This window comes from Lottia gigantea (genome assembly GCF_000327385.1).
Source record: "Lottia gigantea unplaced genomic scaffold LOTGIsca_37, whole genome shotgun sequence".
In the NCBI taxonomy this organism is placed as follows: Eukaryota; Metazoa; Mollusca; class Gastropoda; family Lottiidae; genus Lottia; species Lottia gigantea.
The window spans coordinates 902,208-925,688 of NW_008709259.1; the positions used below are offsets into that span (position 1 = coordinate 902,208).

Below are 23,481 nucleotides of genomic sequence, written 5' to 3' on the forward strand. Positions count from 1 at the left end.
AGCAGAGAATCTCGTGGACTGGAGGCACAACTTGGAGGTGAAGATACTGTTGGGAAACCACTAGAGTTTTTAGAAGGGAAGGAAGTGTACGATATTCCATGGTTACCAAAATGGTTTAAAAATTCAACTTTAGCTAGAATAAGTCCCATGCTACCAAATTATACAGAAAGCGATGAGGACGAAGAACAAATAAAGAAGAAATAAATATAATATTTTTTTACCATAATATTTTTTTAAACTGAGTTTTGCCGGAATTAGGCAAATATGTTGACTAAATGGCAGAGTTGACCACAAAGCGAAAATAAGGCAGCCAATTTCAAAGGAGCTGCTCTTGATCAAAAATGAATTTCCCTTCTCTGCTATTATGAATTCTGTCTGCATCTACTATCTTTTCAGCACACATAGAACATGTTCTGAACTCTGTTTCAATTTGTTTTATTGATCATTCTATTGATTCCATAAATCATGAACCTGAAGAACTCAACAATTGAGCATTCCCTTGTCATATTTAACAACAAGCTGGGAGATTGAAGTTTATTGGTAAAACTAAGACAAATTACTAGATTATGATGAACCAAAATGTACAAGAATTAAAGTCTATGTCTTACAAATTTGCCTATGTAACCAAAACGATCAACAGTCTTGAGAAATTTGAAAATTTATCATTTTGAATACCTTATTAATTTGTATCGTTCATAAATGCGTCAATTTTAGGTTTATTTACAAAATTATAACAAAAACATTAAATAAATTTACAACTTTTATTTTATTTTACACTTCATTTTTTGATGTTGAATTTTATACAAACATTTCACCACAGGAATTCTACTGATTCCACTTATTACACCGGTCTTGTCTAACAGTGGCTTCACAATGACACATTATCTGATTAGGTTATGTTTGGTTTTAGCTTTTGGATGTTTTGTTGTACAAAATTTGTACCTTTTTGTAAAGTTCCATTTTGTACATGGTCCCCTTTCTTATACTGAAACTCATTTCATTTCATCTAAACTACACCTTCACACCATGGAGTTTTTGTATGTATACACATATTAGACACATCAAGTTAATTTTGTTTAGCAGATTCCCAACTATAGTACATAGTGGAGAAATAGCTGCACATCTAATTTGTGAACACATTGTTATGTTAGGTAACGAATGTACCACACTGAATACTGTCCCAGAACACACTTTGCTTTCATATTATTTGACTAGACCTAGTTTTTTGGCCTCTGTTTCATAGACTAATAACCTCCACATTTTGACCACAAACACTTCTGCTTCTTCATCTAGAACCTGCAATATAGAGATAACACTGTCTAAAATATGCATTACCAATGTAAGCTATCCGTATCACTTTTTAAAATGCAAAATTCTCATTTGATACAACAAAAACATACTGTTGAAGTTTTCACTTGTCATTATTGACATGGTCCATTGTGAACAATGACATAATTGTTTCAATTTCTGGGCATAGAACCCTTTTTTTTTTAGTTCATTCTTTGACCCCTCAGAAAATATCATGAATACCCCACTAAAGCTTACCATAGCTACATCATTTTGAATACTGGCTGGTGTACTACGCGCTATCACTTTTTGACAAATAAAATCTGTTAATGTCGGTTCTTCTTCACCAATATATTCTACGATCTTTTTATTTATCCATGGTTTTATACGCTTGTCCATCAATGCCTGAAATATAAATAATAAAAATATTTAATTATATTTAGTAATCACACGAAGAAAACTGCATACACTTGAGCGGCAAACAGAATTTCTGAAATCCAACAGTTGACAAAATTCAAAGCAATTGACTTCTATAGGTGGTGCTCATTTAACAGGTTTTGCACAGGTCTTCAATAATAACATAGCCCTAGGCCGTACCTGATCAACTATAGTCCAGTCTAAAGAGAAAGCAAATAATTCTTCTTTAGCTGTAGGTATACTGTCTATTAAGATCTTAATTTTATTTCGTTTTTCTTCAGCCACATTGCCTGGTTTCTTCTCTTCATCATAATCTAGAGGTACTAATTTACGTTTCTTAGATTCTGAACTATCTTCATCTTGATTAAATACATCTCCTACTGTTAATTTTTTACGTTTTGATGATGGTGCTGAGACTTCAGCTGGACTATTTGTGTTACTAGTTCCAGAGCCTGAAAAAATAAGACAAAAGTCAAATAACAAAAGATCTTAAAGATGGGTTCCCTTATTTTCATTTATGAAAATAAAGATGCTTATATGAATAGAAAGTAGAGATGTTCTAATGACTTGGAAAATACCAGTTTGTCTCACATGTCCATAATTAATTCATAATAAGCTAAATTAGAAGAGAATTATCAACAGAATTCCAATGAGTGACTGATCCAAAAAGGTCAAAAAGTCTTTTTTTGATTTATCCAGACTGTACATACATGGACATTTAATTATATGCAATAAGAACAATGATATGATTAAGAATAAATGAAAATTCGTTATAAACACCATTTGATCAAATAGTTTGTCTAATTTGACACTAAAAAGTCAGAAAACCCATCTTTAAGAAGAAAAAAATCCACATCATTGAAATGAGTGCAAAAGCTGGATCAGTCAATATGAAAATGACAGACAAAATCCGGTGTAAGCATAAGCACTTTCTTTTAGGAATATTACATTCAATATGAACACAATCATATTCATTCTTACCTAATTTCATGCCACTAAAACTATGTTTTGAAGATTCAGATTTTTCTTGTTTGTTGTTAGAATAAGTCGGTTGTTGACTATCTTCTGATACTATATCATTATCTAAACTATACATAGTGTTATCTTCATCATCTGATAGAGGACTGGGGGCAAGATTCACTGGATTACTGGTACTAGCTGGTATTGCATCTGGTATAGGTTTCATAGTCTTTTTCATTACACCTTTATCAGAGTCTGAAGAGTCTTTACGTTCTGGACTACTTGCAGGGGAGATCACTACTTCTTCTATTTGTAATCGTGGTTTTAAATGCTCTTCTCTTTCTTTCTCAATCTGAAATGAATTCAGAAGTTTTTTCTCAAGTATAAATATATTTGTTCAATGGCAAGAACGAGTTGTATTCTTAATAAAAGAAATTCAAGTATGGAAAAGACTTTTACTGAATTTCAATGATCTTTGCATGCCATAAATTTCAACATTGGATCTATATGGGAACTTAGATTGAGCATAAAATGATCCACCTACCCTAGCTAGTTCAGCTTCTGGATCAGGATGGCCTTCATCCATAAGTCTTCTTTTGATTTCTTCAAATTCTTCTTTTTCTCTCTGTCTATCTCTGGCATCTGCTTCCTTTTCTTTTTCTCTTTCTTTCATACGCCGAGATAAGGCACTACCCCTAAAAGTCAAAAATTTATGACAATGAAATTCACAATGATGGTCACCAATTGACCTTGACCGCGTAGTCATCTTCACAACATCAAGCTATTACATGCTTCTTCGTATGTCTTGACTGTGGAGAGCTATGATTGGCTTTATTTGCTTGCTTTCAATCTAATCATATCATTGCATTCAGCTATTAAAAAAAAAGTGCCTATAGCAGTCAAGGTATAAGTTTGCAACAGCTTGACATGGTGAAGATGCCACAAAGACTAAGTCCACAAACCAACTAGATGTTGACTAATGTATTCATAACAAAATCAACCCATGGGATCTTTACACTGTATAGTCAGATAATTAAAAAAATGTATTCAACCTACTTGAAAAATTTGGGATCATCCCTGAGATCATCATAATCTTCTAAAAATTCTTTCAATCTTCGAGCTTCTCTTATTTCATCTGTTTTCCTTTCTTCTTCTCTCTCTCTTTCTTTATCATTTTCTCTAGCCTTCTTTCTCTCTCGACCTTCCCAGTTCGTCAATCTCTGGCAAAAAAAAAAGTCTTAGTTCATTATCATTTTCTACCTACTATCCTAGGTATATACAAGTTGTTTTGCTTCTCTTTTGCAGGATAATGTAAACTAGCATGTCAAAAAACATCTCTGTTTTCCCCTTGGTCCAATGTATAAAAGCAAGCAATATGGTGAAAAATGTCTTGTCTGGTAAAATTTGATCTTAAAACTGATTAAAAGCTATAAAATTACACCAATGTATACTAAGATTTCCATAAAATTCAAAGGCCAACCTCTTTATATGCTGCTTCTTTCTCTCTTAATTTTTTCTCTAACTTCCGTCTTTCTTTCTCTTCTTCTTCCTCTTCTAGCTCTTGTTCTTTTCTCCTAAAATGATCAGTATTCTCATTATTTGATGAGCACAGATTGAAAACTGAATTAATTTACTTTTCAAGTTACAAACAATACTTTGAACATTAATTTACATGCCCTCTAAAATACAAGTACCAGAGATATAAGTGACCACTCAATTTATTTCCAGAACTTTTGGGAAGAGTAGGCAGCAAAGCCTTTCGAGCTCCTTATCCGCAAAAGAAATGAATCTGCAACCCATTCCATTTCTGGAATTCCTGGAAGTTTTACATCTCTGATGTACTTTCTAAAATACGTACTGATAATTATGCAAATAGTCATTCAGATCATATGATTTTACCTTGACCGGTCTGATCTGTCAGGTGTTCGACTACGTTCTCGAGTTCTCTCCCTTTCATTGCGTCTGTTATAATTACGATTTCTGTTAGGTGGAGTTCTTGAACGACTTCTAGTAGAAGAATGACGATCATTCCTTCTTTTATCAACAATTCTTTCTTCCCTTCTGTCATCTCTTCGACTCATTTCTTTTTCTCGTAATCTCTCCCTCTCTCTGTCTCTCCGTCGACGAGCATCTTCATTCCTCCTTTCTTGTTCTCTTCTTTCTTTTTCTTCATCCACCTCCTCATCCTAAAATTGATAATCAGCTCACAAAATCAAAACTTTGACAAAATTTATAAACACATCCAAACAACTGGCATATTTTGAGTGCAATTTTGTTTCTTTCTGGACAAAACATAACAAATACTCAAACAAAATTTTTTTTTGTATTTGGTTTTCACCAAATAAGAAATAGTAAGGCCAAATATCAACTTTATTTCCATTTTTCAGATTGATGCCAATGCAGATGTCAAATTTTTAAAGAAAATTTTGCTCCAAAAATGATGCCAACAACATATATCCACAATGTCACGTAGATTAAATAAGTTTTCATTTTGTACTTCTCTGCTCGAAATAACACTGGTCAAATCCTTCATTCTCCTTTTGGAAGTCAATTGGTGGCCTACTTAAAGGCTGAATCCCATCAAAAACAGGCTGTTAACGACATAAAAATACAATGTTTTATGATTTCCCCTTTCCCAGCCCAAATTATTATGGTCAAAGTCATTTGTTAGTCAATGCAACTTGGTTATGTTAGTTGTCCAAATATGTCAAAATGAATTATAAAAACACTATTGTAGTCTTTAAATTTATAGAATATTTTTGGTCTTATTTCAAAAAATGTATTGTGTGCATCAAATTTGCCGCACCAGAAAATTCTGGACTGTTTCTTTCAAATTAACTTTCTATATTTTCTAGGGTTTAATTTGTCCTTTGTAAATCACTCAAATGCATCTTGATGCACCACTATTTGATTTGTTCTTTACCAAAAAGTATGACTTAAACTGACAACCCTGCTATAAACTAAATGATATGGTGTGTTATCTAAACTGTGTTCAAAAAATTCTTTCAAAATTAAGAAAATGTATCCACTATCATTTGATACTGTGGAGTGTATATTCAGTTCAGACCAATCTGAAGGTCAAACCTCCAAAATAACAGAATAAAAGCAATAAAGAGTATAAATTGAAGGTGTGAATTTGTGTCATAGCCTACTGTATGTTCACAGCATGCTATAGCAAGTTAAAACAGTCTTGCAAATATCAGAATAAGCTTCCAATATCTTCAATATATAAACCACATATACAATAGAACTGTCTGTAAAAAAAAGTTTAAAGTAGTCACCCACTCACCTCCAAAAGATTAAAAACTGGATTCCTCTTTGGGACTAACCGTTACAGAAAGTTAACATAGGGGCACTAACCTGGTGATTTTTTGGTATACTTGACACGAAGGAATACTTAAGTATGTTTTAAAATTGCAGTACCAATATAGTTTTGATTTCATAAGTAACAAATTTTTAAACTTCATTATTGTACCAAACTCTTTCCAAAATATCTAAAATTTCACTATTATAAATATTCCAATTTCATTATTATAAATATTTCAATTTCATTATCATTCCAAAATATTTCAATTTCATTATTATGCCAAAATATTTGATTTCATTATAATGCCAAAATATTTCAATTTCATTATTATGCCAAAATATTTCAACAAATTATTTCAATTTCATTATTATGCCAAAATATTTCAAGAAAATATTCATATTCCATTAATATGCGAAGATATCTCAATTTTATCTTTATAAATTTCATTATTAGGCCTGAAAATTGAATTTGATGGTTCTACTAAGGTATTTTTTTTTTTTCAAATATTTTGCCGATTTAACCTGTTTCTAGGATTTAAAGATTTAAACGACATCCTTTAGAATTGAATTGATTGAATCTTGTGAAGACTTTACAAAAATTAATTAGGCTAATTTTGACATTAAGTTTGAATTCCACCACATTTAATACTTACAACTATATTCTCTACCCCAAATCTAAAATTCATCATTTGCGAGCGACACTGTAACGATGTCATATTATACAATACATTTGTAAACACTCACCACCTTTTAAATTTAATTCTTTGTCATGAATTTTTGACAGCCTTTCTGTTCAGACAACAGCTTGATGCATAGTATTTGGAATCTAGTAGATTTGGGGGTAACGAAATATAACCTATTAATTTCACGTCATAAAACAACAATTCAAAAAAATTCTCGACACAAGTTTTAAAATTCTCATGTCCAATTAGTGGCAACTAAGCAAATTAGGAGAAAAGCTAAAAAAATATTCTGAAAGAAAGGAAGCTTTTTAAATTTCTTTGTCCAATTTCAGTGAAGTTCAGCTAAGTATAAAACCTAGAGACATGTGAATGGGTATCATTTACCCCTGAAAGACATTTAAGACAAATTGAAGCATATTGCAAAATGTATTTTAACGGTTTCTAAATCTACTTCATCAACCAGTTAATCTTAGCAGTCTTAAAGATCCATTTGAAAATTTGAAGATTTGAAAATTAATCAAAATGTATATCTTTTATTTGACTTTGAAAAAGAAAATTTATCAAAAATTCATACTTCATTATGATATCAAGGAAGCTTTTGCTAAGTTTAACTATTTCATGAAGCTATTTTTTCCAAGTAAAATAAAGTATAAATTACCTTGTGCAGGTCTCTAAATGAACGGATTTCACGATTTATTATAAATTTAGTTTCTTCTTCAACTTCTAAACCATCCAGACCCTATAATAAAATCATCTAAGATAAAGTCACTATGAATTGGTGATTTTCTTTCTTTCTTAAACATAGTCAGAGACTTAAGGTTTTCCTATATTTGACTTCAGAGAAACAACCAGTTAGTGTTATGGTGCTTTATACAATAAAATAATATATTTTCACTGTTAAAATGGTACTGAATACATCAATTGTAGAGTAATTTATATAATGTTTGTATTGACCATCACTGACAACCCATGTAAAATATCTTTACTTCTGTATGATAACTTGCAAATTTTTTGAAAAGTTTATGTCATAGAAATTTTAATAACATTTTACATAGATAGTATAACTACTGGTACATGAAAAGAAGAAAAAATAAAAGCCAGGTTTAAACTTAAAACAGTATCTTACCACATCCTTAACATCTTTTCCTTCTTTTATCATCTGGATTTTCTGGGGTTTAGGTTCTTCTTCTACAATGATAAGTTAATAGTGAAGTATTAATTCTAATAAGTTTGTTTATCAAAGTAACCTGTTTGCTTCCTAATGACCTTGTAAAAATTATGCAATTTCTTATAATTTAAGTGTTCTGGTAACAAGCAAATTGTCATCTTACTGTTAAATGTAAGAGGATATTGCTATTCTAGGGCCATTATAATATCACTTACTAGGTGCAGCAGCAATAGCTTTATTCATTTCTTCTGAATATTCCATCATTATAGCTTCTAACCCTGCAGTAGCTACACGATCTTCACGCTTAGTGAACTCATCTAATTCATCTAAACTTGGATCATCATCTCTTATTTCTCCATTTTCTTTCTCTCCATTTTCTTCTTCTTTCCTTTCCTTTTCTTTCTTCTCCTCAGCAGATGTAGCATCAGCTTTTTTCTTACTTCTGTAGTCATCTAGTAACGTCTTTGTTTTAGCATCTACTTTGACCTGAAATTCAGAAATATATTTTCAAATTAAACATATTTTACTTTTGTCCCTTTCCCATCATTATCAACATCATCACAAGTAGTTATGATGTAAAATCTGAACATTAAAATATTAATCAAATTTGGGATAGATAAGTCTTATTTGACACAGTATAATTGCAAGATAACCAAAAACTGGATTTTAATTCTAAAAAGCGTTATGTATAGCTATCCTTCTGATCTATTGATTGTCTAAAAAGAAGCATGCATATATAAAATGGTAACAAAATTCTAAAATCAATTAGTAGCAGACGACTTAAACTGCTCTCCTAAATGTTATTTCCTTGCGTACCATTACAAGATAAATCTTATACTAGCTAAATACTTACAACTAGCTTTTTATCTGGTATATACCAATCATTTAATAATCTAATACATCTCAATGTGGCTTCGGGATCTTCATATTCACAAAATCCAAATGCTACAATTTAAAAACATGATCATGCTCAAACTTAAGATTTAGGTGAATGGATGTTTTCAGAAGGCAATTCACAAATGATGAGGATTACAAACGATATGTGGTTTTGAATACGAATGAGGCTTTGCCAATATCTATCATTGGTTTGATATACATAAAATATTGTATCCTAATTTTGAACATATTCTTGATATGGAAACTGGGAGAAATAAAATGATATTACCTTGAAGTTTGCCTGAGGCTCCCTGAACTCTCTTCCAACTCAAAACATTACCACATCTCTGTAACATTAAGGACTTATTTCAATAAAGATAACATAACAATCTGTGGAGATGCCTGCATAAATCTAGGTTTATTTTGCCAAAAACATTTAAAACTGTAGCACTGTCAGACTATGTTCCAGCTTAAGGTTCAAGATCAAAATTTTGCAGACAACCTGCCTATAAATCTGATGACAATTTCACTGGACATTCCACAAAGCAAAGCCTGTATCAAAAATTAAATTAATTGATTCAAGAATTTACCTGTAACATTTGTTTGATCATTACATCAGGAGCTTTATCACTAATGTTACCAACAAATACTGTTGTTACTGGGGGCTTCTCATCCTTGGAATCCTGCAATTATAAAAAAAATCTTCAGCAATACCTGTAAAATGTTAACTAGATATGAGAATTTAAAGGTAAAAACAGGCCGAAGTGAGACAAACATTAATACTTTAAACGGCTCTTGTAGACATTTTAATCAATAACACTTTGTAACTAATATAATATTAGAGATACTTAGTCAAATAATAAGCTCTTATTTACCTTTGGAATTTCTTGTGGTACTAACTTTTTAGGTTGTTTCTGTGAATTTACCACAGGTCTTATCATCTGAAGGAATAACCCAACAAAAAAATTCTTCTAATAAACAATAGAATTATTACAAAGTCTCCATGACAACTCATTTTTCAATCACATACCTCTATTTTTACCACTGCATTATATCGAATCTTATAAATTGGATAATAGTTGTATAGCTTTCAAAACAAGTTGCAGATCTGTCAGCTGATCTTTTAAATAGTTAATTTACTGGCTCAGCATACAAAAAATTTTCAAGGGAAAATAACTTACTGTGGGTGAAGGTGCTGCCATCATCCTCATACCCATTGGAACCATACCTAAATATAAAGTCTAGAAGTTAGTATTTTTAATCAATTTTACTTCCATGAGAATTTCATAATCAAGAGCCCTTGAAATATAATATTAAATTTCTATTACAAATTATTTTTTCTGAAGAGCAAGGGGTTTCTTACCCATTGGTGCATAGTATGTTCCTGTTACCATTGGGGCCATACCCATGGGTGGTCGAGGTGGGAATGACATTTTGTTTGTTCTCACTTCAATCAATCTTTAATCTGAAATTTTATAAAAGAGAATTATATAATGCAAAACGATGTAAGTCACAGTTGTTATCAAAAGCACAGTTGCTGGAAGTTGTCAGTCTTTATGTACAGCAGACCTAAAAGTTAAAAGAACCACCCATCTTTCCATTGAATTTCCAGATTTATTTTTCACTCTAACACTTCTGTTATAATCAATAATTCTTAAATTGCTGGCGTTTTCATCAACCAAGAGACAACCCAAGACTTCCAGCAGTATTTTGGAGTAGATATTTCAATTTATACAGAAATTATTGTCAAAATGCGATTCTGTAAACATTGTGGTGTAGTTACATTCCCAACCGGAAGTTGAAAACATGCTATTTCAGCAAATTTTAAACAAGAAAACGACATATTCTGGGCTGGATAATACATTTTTATCTAAAAACTACCTACTTTGATGTCAATATTGCTGATTACTGCATAATTGAAATGAAAGCTTGGATGTGTTACGGGTAATATTATATTTTCTTCTCTGCAAAGTTTCCTCTCAATACACAAATGGCGGCTTGTTGTTGACGTCACGCGCATTGTCACGTGATATATTACAAAGGGAGATAACGAATTTAGAAAACAGAGACATCAAATTAAATTAAAGATCAAAGTCCAATTCAAACCTGTATTTTTTGGTTGAAAAGTGTCAGTATGATATTTTTGGACTGTTAAAATGATAGATAAGTGACGTTTGTGCAGGCAAATTTTCAAACCCGTTGATGTCAATTCCCATTCATCTTTTCTTGCATGAATAGGCTCACTTGAATTATTAATGATTATTGATCGTGCTCATTAAATACTAATTCAATAGTGCATCGGATAGCTAAGTAGCCTACAGCACAATTGAAATTTATTACAGGATAGATACGTTGACAAAATGGCTTCTACAATATTCAGAAATAACTTGAGAATACAGAAGAGTTTTCAGTTTAACAAATTATTCACATCATCATCAGCAAAAGGTCAAAGTTTGGTGACAAGAAATAGAATACCGGTAGTTGAAAAACCTGTAAGAAAAAATACTAATTCTGTCTTTAATAAAGGATCTGTGACCTCTCATCAAACCTATTTCTACTCTCAGGTATGTTATTTATAATTGATCACATGTGTAGACATTGACTCTTTTCCTGCCAATTTCTCCAACATGTTTTATTTACAAGAGGGGTAACTTGAAAAAAATTAGAGCTAGCAATTATTTTGCAAATAGATCCAGTTTTCTCAAACTGTTTCATTTACTAGGGGTAATTTTGTTGAAGAGTCTAATACATATTTTCAATTTCAGAGCATAAAGTTGTCATCATTGTTCTTCTTGATTATGGGAATATACATAAATTAGAAAAAATTGTAATCTGCAGCTTCAGTTGGATATTTCTTGTATACACAGCAAAATCAAGAACTCTGCCCACAAAGATTTAGGGATCTGAAGAGCTGTGGATGTTTGCACTAAATTCACACTTAGTGCACACTTAGTGCAGCTCCAAATTTCAAAATGGAAGATAATAAGATACAATTTTTGCATTTGGTTTTAGCATAAAAGCCAAGTAAAAAATACTGGTATATCTGAGAGTAAAATTATCAAAGATGGTAAACTGGTGGAGATTTTCTGGAATGATGGAAAGAAATCTAAGTCAGTAGCCTAAAATTCTCTAAGTATTGACATTGCTAATAGCTGCACATATATCGTCAAGCCTTTTGGAGACATTTTTTTTTTAAGATAAACAGGCTCCTGCTACCGATCTTAGGACTGTGAATATGGAAGACCGAAGAGCCCAAGAACGAAAAATATCAAAAATGAGCAACAAATGAAGGAGTATGAATTAAGCATTACAGATTAAGGATTAAGGATCAAGACATCTTAATATTGGGCTGTTTGGTCTTCCATATATGAAGAGTTTTTATATCTATTGGGGACACTGATAAAATTGATTTGTACCATTCAAACTTTCAATCAGACGTCTGTAGTTCTTCAAACAAAAAAAAGCCAGGGGTATATTGATCCTGATTTTCAAAATCTGAATAAGTGATCTACTTTATCTGAGCCTTGATGATCATGTGTTATGGATCTTTTCAGTTTCCATAGTATATGGTTAAGATATAATTGTCAATGTTCAAACTGTACACAACCAGGCAGTGGGCAGAAAAAAATAGATAATACTCAGATAGCTCATGATATTCTTCTAGAATCTGTTGATATTCAAGGTATGTACTAGTTCTTATTCTGTATTTGATTACATCCAATCTAGTGCTGTATTTTAATTCATCACAATGCAGTTATTGTGGACTTCGACTATTGCTTGGAAGGTAAAATACAGATAAGCTTGATGGTGCTAGAGAAAATCTTGCCAGGAAAAGTTCATCTCGAAGCTAATGAAACTTGTAAATGCTATTACTTCATGTAGATTTTTGCAACTTCTGCTCTACAAATTGGCTACAATATCACCTACAATATATTGAAATTCATCAACAAGAGCAGTCATTTTGACTTGATTGTTCTGATTTATCACAGATAATAAGGTATATTTATGAAAGAATTTTATTTCATGATGGTTTATTACAGATAATAAGGTATGTTTGTGAAAGAATTTTATTTGACAATGGTTTATTACAGATGATATGGTATATTTGAAATGGAAGGGTGAGATAGAGCACCAGGGACAAGTTAGTTTGGACTACCTGAATGAGAATAGTTATTCAGAAGCAGATATCATCAGAAGGCATTCTGCAGTCAGAATGACTAAATTAGCTAAGGTACTGTACATAAAAAGATTGCCCTGAAATTTTTCTGACATAAAAAAGTGCCATTGTACCAAGATTTGCTAGCTAGTTGAACATGATCTTTAATATGGCTTATTGTGTCGATAGAACACACTTCTATGAGACTTTTTCTACATTTGAGGATACCCACTCTCAAATTTTCGCATACTGAAATTTCCCAAAAGTCTGTATGTATGTTCCAAGCTCTATATTCTACAGAACTATTATCTCTTTCAAGATAATGAATGGATTTTTGATTTTGTAAAAATTTTTGAAGGAAATTCCAGTAGTAAACTATACAGATGTTATAAACAGTAAAGAAGCTGTATATAACTGGCTATATCAGATTAATGAATATGGTCTATGTTTAATGAAAGATGTCCCTACCGAAGAAAAGGCTTTTATATCTGTAAGTGAGTATAAGATAGTATTTCACACAAATTACTAAAATTCTCAACCATATATGACTTCACTATTGCAAAAGTTACTAGAGATACCCGAGGGTCTTTGCACTAGCTATGTCATAAAGCACTTGGTTTTTCGTGAAGTTGCAAGAGCTTGAAATGAAAAAAAAAATAGTTCATATCCTGTCATATACTTTACCATTTATTTTAGCTTGCCAATAAAATTGGACCAATACAAGAAACTAACTATGGAAAGGTAAATCATTTTCATATCAAGTTTGCAATGAGGGAAATTTTGCCAGGACAGCAGCATTAGCCTACTCTTTTCCTATTTCAAATTGTCAAGTGATCTTTATCCAAAATGTCCTAGACCAAAGACATCATTCTTTGGCATCATATCAGAGAAATTGGTTTTTAGAGCATTATCACCCTTTAGATCTCAAGAACTTTTTATTTTCTCCAGACATTTTCTGTCAAGTCGGAACCAAACCCGGTAAATATTGCCTATAGTACAGAAGAATTAACTCTACATATGGATTTAGTTTATTTAGAATCACCACCTGGTTTACAATTGTTACATTGTTTAAGGTAATTCTGATTTTATACTTGACCACAAAACAATTTATCAGCAATCAAGCCTTATTCTTAGCTGAGCTAAGTGGAGACATTTTCTAGTAACTTTAATTCCATTGGCATAAGCCAAGTAATAGGTTTAAATATTCATGTGTTTGCTTTTTTAATTCCACATTTTTTGGCATATTTATCTGAGTACAAGTTACCTATAAAATCTGGGTTGTCTCCCTTTAGTGTTCAGTTTTGCTCTAAATTTGTACAGATTTGATGATGAAGTAAAAGGCGGTAAAAGTACTTATCTAGATGTTTTCCATGTTGTTGAACAGTTTAAAGTGTCACATCCAGAATCTTTCCAGATTTTAACGCAGATTCCAGCAACATTTCAGAAATGTCATTATGAAAGGTAAATACAAAGAATTTTTCAATTACTGGTACTAAGCCAGGTAAAGAGAATCTTTTTCTGGTAAATTATACCTGCAAACTTCTAAAAAAATAACTTTTAATTTAGGGACAACATTTGATTAATGTTATTTGAAAGTACTTCCTGTTTTTATTTGTTGTTACCAGTCTGTGTAACATATTACATAAGGCCAGTCAGCTAAACTGTTAATGGTGGATCAGAACCAAATCTCATAGGTGTTGACCATCAATTGAAAATCTAACAAATCCTTGTTTTTTCATTTCAGAGAAAATCCATTCCATTTAGTTTATCAGAAGCCCCATATTACTCTAAACGATTATAAAGAGGTAAACATATTTGAAAACTTATTCTTTAAGCACTGGGTTCCCAACCTCTGGGCCACGCAGCATTTTGATAATGATTTTGAAAATTGAGTAAAACCTAAAGCTTTGTTTTCACTTTGAAGGGTCGCGATCTGATGCCTGTTTCTGAAACGGGGTCAGTACATGAAAAAGGTTGGGAACCTTGGCTTTAAGCATGTAACATAAATTTTTTCTTCGTGCCTTTTCATGCAACTTTAATTTGAGTAAGCAGTTGAATTCTTCATTGGGTCCCAATTCATCAGTGAAAGTTTTGTTGCTCTGACACGTAAAATAGGAACAAATGTACATAAGGGAAAGAATTAAAGTGTTTCAGTCATGAAAATACATTGTAAATTGGAAATCAGTCAGTGTTGTTGCTTCCCAACAATCTAATCAAAAAGTGCAGATTTATGATTAATTTCTTATATTTTAGGTGATAGGTGTTCATTGGGCACCTCCTTTTGAGGGTCCGTTACTTGTGGAAGAGGTATGGTCAAACCTATATATCTTGGTTTAGATTTAAGTGTATGAATTACATCCAAAATAATGATAAAAACTTCGCTTTCAAATTCAAAATAATACTGAAACTGTAGACTGTACATTTTGATTGTAAATATACTCTGTTACACACTATGAAAATAGAAAACATAGCAACATACCTTTTGGAATTCCACTCATACAATTCATTTGATTTGTTACAGAAAAATGTGGAAAAATATTACAAAGCCTATAAAGATTTAGCTCAAGCTATCCATAATTCTGATAATTTGGTAGGTTATTTCAATATTAAATTCATAGTTTATCATCATGTAAGGGTGGTGGGTTAAAGGCAAACTCCTTGCCTTAAATTCTGATCAAGACATCTTGTTATTCAATCCTATTTCACCTTCTTTGAATGTAGCTCTGAATTAATTGCAAAACTTGGGCAAATATTAACCATAGGCAGGCAGGCATTGGAATAATTTGACTTTTTCTATCTTAAAGGTGATTCAGGTCTCAAAATATTAGATTGTTAGCTGATAGAAACTCCATTTCACCAGTCTGTAGTACTTGGCCGTAAGCACCAAGAAGAGAAGTTTAATCTTCTACAGTAGATTTTTCAGTTTGTAAAGCAAATATTTAGCTGTTTTCTGGTTTTTTTTTAGTTAACATATTTGATGAAACCCGGTGATTTGATGACATTTAATAATCATAGAATGTTACATGGCAGAGGTGAAATTCATTTAAATGGTGGAATTCGTCATTTTAAGGTAATATTATCATCTGGTATCCAAATAAAGATACCAACATTCTCCCTAGAAATACTTCATAATCATATTGCAAGTAAAGATAGCCTCTAATGTGGAATAATGATATTGAAAATAACTGAATTTGAAAAGGGTTAATGTGTTTCAAATATACAATTTCCAATGACAAAAAATTTCACTGCACAGGTCTGATATTGTGATTTTAAAGTGCATTTCCTGTCTCTTAGCTTGTTCAATTTTGGTTATTATCTTTTTATTTCAGGGTTGTTACGTTTGTATTGATGAGTTTAAATGTAAAGTACAGGTTTTGTCCAATCAAGTGGGTGATGGCCAACCACCAATTCATGTTGGTAATCAGAGCTGGCTATAACCTACACTTGGTTATCTTTTAATTATATTATTCTCTCCATCTTGCCTTATCAAAAACCCATGATCCAGCAAAAGATTTTTGGTCATGTTTAAAAAAAATCATGTAGGAAATTTATTTTATACTTTTAATTTAAAATGGACTCTTTTTTTTATCTTACAAACTGCCAAAGTGTGACCAGTACAGATATTTTATAGATCTTAAAAATATAGCTATTAGGGAATGAAATTTCCGCTTTGTTTAAAAATCATGATCAAAGATTACCTTGGTGTAACGTGGTGTATTGAATGGAGGTTTTTTCCTTCTTTTCTTTGTTTTTCTCTTACTTGTTATTATGAATAAAATCTATCATAAAGTTTTCTATATCCTCTCTTGCCCTTTACCAAGATAGGGACTACAGGTAAGCGACAAAGCGAGCAAACATATCGCAAAGCCACAGCAAATTTGGGGATTTAACTGTATGCTGTGCAGTTTTTTACCCTACAAAAAATGATTACTAAACTGGGGGTACACATTATAGACAATGACAAAAAGATTTCACCAGAGGTTCCCAGGCAAAACTGAAGGTCTGCCATTTTGCAATTGATAACTGATGATATGGAAATGTCTTTTAAGGGTAGAATAATATCAAATTTGTGTTTTATCAATGGAAGCCTTTAACAATTGGTAAATATTACAATTCATAAAAAACATTTCAATAACCGTTAAAAAAAAAAAAAATGAAACATGCAACAATTCATAATACGTTATATGAAAAAATATGTTTAACAACATTTGTAATGCAGATAACAAAATAACAATTTTTTAAAAATAAAATTGTGAAAACACTTTTTACAATAATGAAGAATTTTTGCTTAATAAGGCATTAAGATATTTTATCAAGATATGTCCTTTAATTTGGAATGCAAAATTTATCTGATATGGTCTCTTTCAATATAACATGAAAAATTACCAAAAAGAATATATCTATTGACATTTCTTAACATATGAAAATAAAATTTCCTAATTATATGATAGAACATTTCCAAAATAGCAATGAACATTTCTTAAATAACAACAGACATTTCAAGTATTATAACCAAAATTGCCTCCAAAATATAACAAAGAAAATGAATTTAAAAGAAAAAATATAACAACAGATCTGGACCACAGTATTTAATGATAAAAATAATCACATTGCTTTCCACATTATATTCTAAGCTCTTACATTTTGATCCAAACATAGCCTATAGACACACACACATACCTTACTTCTAAACATTCAAATTATAAAAATACATAAAAAATACCTGAGACTTGAGACATTGTTAATATGATTTGATAAGGTCATGAATGGGAATCCTATTCTATAACAGAACTTATAAAACTAACAAAAAAGGACTAGATACAATGATAAGAAAAAAATCTCTCAGATCACACAAACCTTAACTAAAACACATCACATTTAATTTGGATTATCCAAAGTTTTTAATTTTTTAAATGGAGATTTTTCCTCTGTTGTTTGTTTTTTATGTTTTGATATATTGAGTGCAAAATTTAAGTGCACCCTAATTTTGGAAAGTTTCTAAAAAGCCTAAAAGCCTAAATATATTTCTTGATTCAACAAGATAAACACAATTTCTTAATAAATACTGGTTTTTTGGTATAGATAGCGTAATATGCAACAATATTGTACAGTTTTAAAAGAAGGGCTATCTAAGTTGCATTTTTGCTAATCTAGCATAAAAGTTGTTGACATGAGTGCATTTGTCATTCATGTCCCATTTCTCATCGTAAACAATCCATGCAGAAAATTTGTGGCAAATATGAAAGTTTTCAGCCATTTAGTGCAAATACGAAAATTTCCAAAAGATTTCTTAATTAACAATAGATATTTCCTAGGTATTGTAACCACATTTTCTTTCAAAATAGAACAAAAAACATGAATTTTAAAATATATCAATTTTCTTGAATAAATCTTCAGTTGCATGTTTGCTAATCTGGCATAACAGTTTATCACAGTTGTTGACATGGGTGTATTTGTCATTCATGTCCCATTTTGAAAATCTGCAAGAATAAGTTCTCAATGTAACCCATCCATGCAGAGAATGTGTGGCAAATATGAAAGTTTTCAGCCATTTAGTGCAAATATGAAAGTTTCCAAAATAAATAAATAACTGCCTCTAATCTACAGGCTTACAAAATATGCTCTTTCAATGATCTAAATTGTAAATGAGTAAGATCATGATCAAACTTTATGATTTATAAATATAAATTTACATTTCCTTTTTAATACTAAAACCTGTTATAGCAAAAATAACTGGAATGACTTGATGTTTCTCAGTTAGTCTACTAGAATTTAGACATTTAAGCTTATATGATATCAAAAATAAGACATCCTAAAAAAATACAAATTTGTCATCAGGAATGATCAGTTCTTAGAGATTCAAGTAGAATCCTTTAACCCAAATCTGGCATATGAAAATAGACTAGACTTTTATTAACAGACCAGATCAACTTTCATATTTGTCCCAAAATAAATTGTAGTACATAGGGTGGAATAGCAAAGCGACATCACAGAACAATGTTATTTCATATTTTAACAGACATCAATTTTTTTTTCTGTCATTTTTCACTGTTATCTGTTCAATAGGTGCACCGAAATAAAGTTTTCTGGTATTTTTTATAATAACTTGTTCTAAAATTATACAACCAAAATACCAGAATGGTGCATATTCTAGTGTCACAAGGCCCATAAAATCACCATCAAATTGTGTATAATCCCACGGACAGGCATCAAAATATTTCAAAACAAAACCAGTGCTGAATTCCCACATGTAGGCCCATATTGTATAAATTAATGCTCTAATATACACTGGTATAGTGTCTCGTAATTTTAAATATAAATATTCTATCACTAACACTGATAACCCATATATTGGAAATGACCAGATACTTGTAATCCCAGTAAATTTCCAATTCAAATTCACCACAAACTCCCAAATGGCAGTAAATGTAACTTCAGTTACATATCCATGAATAGCATATATGTAAAACCTTTCCAAACCAGTAAGGGGCACAATGTCCATGATCTTGAAGCTTAATTACTCGTGACTTTGATTCTAAAATGTAAAAAAAAAATTTAGAGATCAATCAATGATTATGACAAACTCTGTTTTTGTTGCAGTATTTAATTAATTGACCATGAAATTTATTTTTACTGCTAGTCAAGGCTTAGTGCTCTGCCTCATCAAAAGTGACTGGTCCTTTGCCTTTGTAGGAAAAAACTTCAGGCTAAGGAGACTCCATAATACTTTAGTTAGGCCTATCACTTAACTATGTGATTGTGAAATCCTGATAAAGTAGGTATGCCGTATTAGTAGCCTACACATAAATTAGAAATAGTTAAAGCAGCAAGTGCTCTGTAACTGTAAGCTTAATTAATAAGTAGATCTAATAGAAATGGACCCACAGTCACTTATTTCCATTTTTCTGTAATGGTTAGATTCTTAATCCATGGAGAAATAGAAACAATTGACTGTGGTGAAGAGTAGGCCTACGCTGAAAGTGTGTGACTCACTAAGTTACTGCCTGGTCAGTCAGCACTCAGTCCAGTGTTGTCAGTGGATTTATATCTTTTTGGTCATTAGATCTACTTCTGCTAGTGTTCCTTCACTTTGATGAATACTTCTTACTTCATGATCTGCAAGCAAGGCCTATATTCAAACTCTACATATAACTTACATAATTGCCAGTGTTGTTGATTGATTTATCTCAGCAAAATTTCTTTGTATCGTTACGTACAGAATCAAAATACTGTCGTCTGTTTTGATTTCAAAAGAAGGGACCTAACTCTAAATAAATAATCATTCGAACTCCTTCGTCTTTTAAAATGTTAAACGTTTTATGTTACAAATTTCAAAGAGAGTTGCATGAATATATTCTACATTGTTAAAATTCTTATGAAATTAATAAGTAATATGTGCAATTTTGTCAAATTTCCAATTACTGGATTGAAATATCAACTTTATAATAGCACAAGTCTTTAGTTGATAACAAGTTCAAAATAAATAATATTGAAAAAAAAAACAATTAGGCCTGCTGCATTTAAATTCTGAATGTGCCATCAGGAAATAACAGATTTCATATTATTTGTTATGTAACTAAAGTTATTTTTGTTTCCCAAAATGTAAGATATTCCTTAAAGATAATAAACACATATTTTACTTGAACTGTTTTTTTTTATGAATAACTAGACAATACATTGAAAAAATAATAAATTTCATCTTTATCATAAACAGCGACAACAGTCTGACATTCTGAACACTTCACTGGGTTATATAACTCCTCGTCTTCTTCCGTTCTACTTTCAGTTTCACTTCCTTTCTTTTTCTTTCGCTTCTTCTTTTTACCCTGTTCTTTAGGATATTTCAAAGTTTCTGAATAGTTTATATCACAATTAGTAACAAACATGGCTCTGTATTGATTCGCATAGGTATCATGTCTGTAAAAAATAAAAAGAAACTTAAAAATTCTATAACAATAAATAACTCAAAGATGGCAGCATCTAAAACTGCCAAGAATACATGTGATGCTACTGTATTAATCAGAAAAGAGAGACCATGGTCTATTTTTTAAGCTGGACGCTTCCAGCCAAGCATAGAATTAGATACCGGTACCTTAGTTACATTAGAAGTACTAATTACTAAAGATTACTAAAAAACAAACTGATAGCCTATAATCTATTTAAAAGTCAGCCCAGGTTGACTGGGGTTTCAAATCTTCAATCTCGCTGGAACCCTCACAGTAAACATGAGTGAAATGCTCATATTCAAAATTGATGAACCACAGCAACTGTGATCAAGTAGATGTTTGCAGATCCAATTATTTTTAATTTAGCTCACCTTTGACAATCTCTACATAATGTAGTCATACAAGCAGGACAATTTAATATAGCATCAGTTTTAGGTAGTTTAGTTTTATTATTAGAAGATTTAGGCTGATATTCTTTGCGTTGTTTATCAACCCATTTCTGATCCTCATCATCCATATCTGGGTCATATAATAAATCATCATTTGATACTACAGGATGTGAACTCTTCTTGGCCTTGGAGCTGGTACCTTCTGAAATAATCATTGAATTTTGAACATTTTAGATCAAAATATCAAACATTTTAGATCAAAATATCAAACATTTTTCATCATATTATTGAACATTTTTCATAAAAATATCAAACATTTTTCATAAAAATATCAAACATTTTTCATAAAATATATAAAGTATTTTTCATAAATATACAAAGCATTTTTCATAAGAAATATCAAGCATTTTCATAAAAAACTCCAAGCATTCTAAATAAAAATATCACACATTTTAGATAAAAATATCAAGCAATTTACATAAAAATATCAAACATTTTCATAAAAAATATCAAACATTTTCATAAAAAAATATCAAGCATTTTATATCAATCATTTTATTTCAAATATTGAATAGTAAGGGATTATCTAAATACAAGCAATATGGAATAACTCAGTAGGTAGTGAGTTGGATTGTCGTCTGTTAGGTAATTAGGTGCTGTGGATTCGAATCTTCCTCAAGGTAATAAAAACAATCCTTATGCCACACCAAGCGCTTCTGAAAATTTTGCTCGGTGTTGACTCGGAGCTCCCAATACAAAGGAAATATAAACATTATACTATACAAACCCTTTTCTTCGTCCTCATCTGAATCAAAATAAATATCATCATAGAACTGTTGTATATCTGATTTATTACTACTTTCATTTTCTTTAGATTGCTCTCCTGATTTCTGGCTTTCATCTATAAAATCAACATAAACAATTAGCAAAAATTGTTAGGACAGCATGGAAGCTGGATAGATAAAGACAAGTCAACTGTGCTCAAAACTAAATAAATCAAAACCATAGAAGCCAGTGGAACCAGTGCCCATTTTCAATTCATGCACTTTGAACCGATAAGTTTCCATTGAAATGTGGAGCAACCAAATGTCAAATTTATATTCTGAAAAGTGACACAGAAAGCTGAAATTTAGCTTTATTGACTGGTTCAGAAAAAATCTAGATGACTATTTTAAATAATTTGTAAAATTGCTCTAGAATATTCTCAAAAGTATAAATCCTTTAAATTTCTTTACCACACTATATACGTACCCTCATTTGAAGATAATCTTTTATTTTCCAAAGCTTCGATAGTCTCTTGCAATTCTTTATTCATTTCTGCCTCAAAATCATCCTCACTTGATGAATTTGATCTTTTATTTTGAGTCTTTTTGTACAGTTTTCTTTTCTGTTCTGGCGTACCATGTAAGATAATGTCAATTTCATCTTCTGAGCTGTAAATAAAGATATCAACATTACATTAATGATTGCAGAAGCATCAGAAAGGACAAAATAGTCACTTCAAGTGTTCACTGTTCTAAAAAGCTCAGTTGAGGAGAAGTATGTCGGGAAAAACCCACAAATAGCCATGGAGAGTAAAGTTAAACACTTTGAGTTTTGTTTTCATAAAATATTGTATTTTATTTTATTTGTGAAGCAGATTTGGCCTAATACTTTAGACATTACTAATAAACGTGCCTTTCAGCGCTAACATCCTCGTCGCTGTAATCTTCTCCAAAATCTGGATCCAAAGTTTTAAACAGGTCCATCTTTTGACTTGTATCTGCAATTAATCGTCTAAGTACGTTGTTTACAGTTTTTGTATGGAGGCTGACATCTTGGTAAGGGGAATAACTCTGAAGATATATTTCATTCGGACAACCGAGTAATTAGTTTTCAATCTCCACTAGGACTGAGTAAAATTTAAACTGATTGAAAACCGATTGGTGATAATAATTAGTCAATAATTAGTCTATTAAATCAGTCGGCACACTTAGGTCTTAGGAGTCACATTTTATTAGGAACTACTCGTATTTAAGTGAAAAAAAATCAACCATTTTGTCCCCAAAAAAAATTTTAAAAAGAGAGATTTTCATCAAACGCTTTCATTTTAATTTATTTACAGGTTTTTGAAATACTAGTTCGTGATATATTAGACAAAATGTGCTCTTGATGACCTCTGTTATGCGCGAGAGTCACAAATAAACCATAATTAGCGCTTGGGTCTTAATTAGGTCTAGTGTAGCCTGGATCATCTCGACCGAAATTTTCCAAAAGTAGATGTGTTTCCCTATTTTAAATAAGAATGTATTTC

At 31.2% G+C, this 23,481-nt stretch overlaps 4 protein-coding genes across 4 annotated transcripts; 1 reads left to right on the plus strand and 3 right to left on the minus strand.

Moving 5' to 3' along the window:
• Positions 1 to 356: 356 nt before the first annotated feature.
• Positions 357 to 10,704, minus strand: LOTGIDRAFT_217154 (hypothetical protein). The gene is made up of 18 exons (XM_009059056.1): positions 10,583 to 10,704; positions 10,061 to 10,162; positions 9,879 to 9,925; positions 9,573 to 9,638; positions 9,288 to 9,380; positions 8,987 to 9,044; positions 8,675 to 8,766; positions 8,037 to 8,307; positions 7,780 to 7,841; positions 7,312 to 7,392; positions 4,564 to 4,850; positions 4,145 to 4,238; positions 3,721 to 3,884; positions 3,209 to 3,359; positions 2,686 to 3,016; positions 1,885 to 2,156; positions 1,546 to 1,692; positions 357 to 1,296 (listed from the first exon to the last, which is right to left on the minus strand). Exons 2-18 carry the CDS (start codon positions 10,128 to 10,130, stop codon positions 1,204 to 1,206), a joined length of 2,379 nt encoding a protein of 792 aa, XP_009057304.1. The 5' UTR covers positions 10,131 to 10,162; positions 10,583 to 10,704; the 3' UTR covers positions 357 to 1,203.
• Positions 10,705 to 11,048: 344 nt separating this feature from the next.
• Positions 11,049 to 16,290, plus strand: LOTGIDRAFT_233281 (hypothetical protein; the record flags this gene model as incomplete). Its single annotated transcript, XM_009059057.1, has 13 exons — positions 11,049 to 11,261; positions 11,710 to 11,807; positions 12,252 to 12,379; positions 12,789 to 12,928; positions 13,212 to 13,343; positions 13,550 to 13,594; positions 13,802 to 13,926; positions 14,174 to 14,314; positions 14,598 to 14,658; positions 15,107 to 15,160; positions 15,375 to 15,443; positions 15,819 to 15,923; positions 16,183 to 16,290. The coding sequence occupies exons 1-13, from the start codon at positions 11,058 to 11,060 to the stop codon at positions 16,288 to 16,290; spliced, it is 1,410 nt and encodes a 469-aa protein (XP_009057305.1). The 5' UTR covers positions 11,049 to 11,057.
• A 2,341-nt stretch (positions 16,291 to 18,631) lies between these two features.
• Positions 18,632 to 20,088, minus strand: LOTGIDRAFT_217156 (hypothetical protein). Its single transcript, XM_009059058.1, has 2 exons — positions 20,011 to 20,088; positions 18,632 to 19,388 (listed from the first exon to the last, which is right to left on the minus strand). The coding sequence occupies exon 2, from the start codon at positions 19,353 to 19,355 to the stop codon at positions 18,876 to 18,878; it is 480 nt and encodes a 159-aa protein (XP_009057306.1). The 5' UTR covers positions 19,356 to 19,388; positions 20,011 to 20,088; the 3' UTR covers positions 18,632 to 18,875.
• Positions 20,089 to 20,508: 420 nt separating this feature from the next.
• LOTGIDRAFT_121667 (hypothetical protein) lies at positions 20,509 to 22,623 on the minus strand (the record flags this gene model as incomplete). The annotated part of the gene is made up of 4 exons (XM_009059059.1): positions 20,509 to 20,770; positions 21,171 to 21,380; positions 21,960 to 22,068; positions 22,440 to 22,623. Coding segments are annotated over 4 exons (765 nt in total), but the record flags the coding sequence as incomplete, so codon positions are not given.
• Between the last annotated feature and the right edge of the window lie 858 nt (positions 22,624 to 23,481).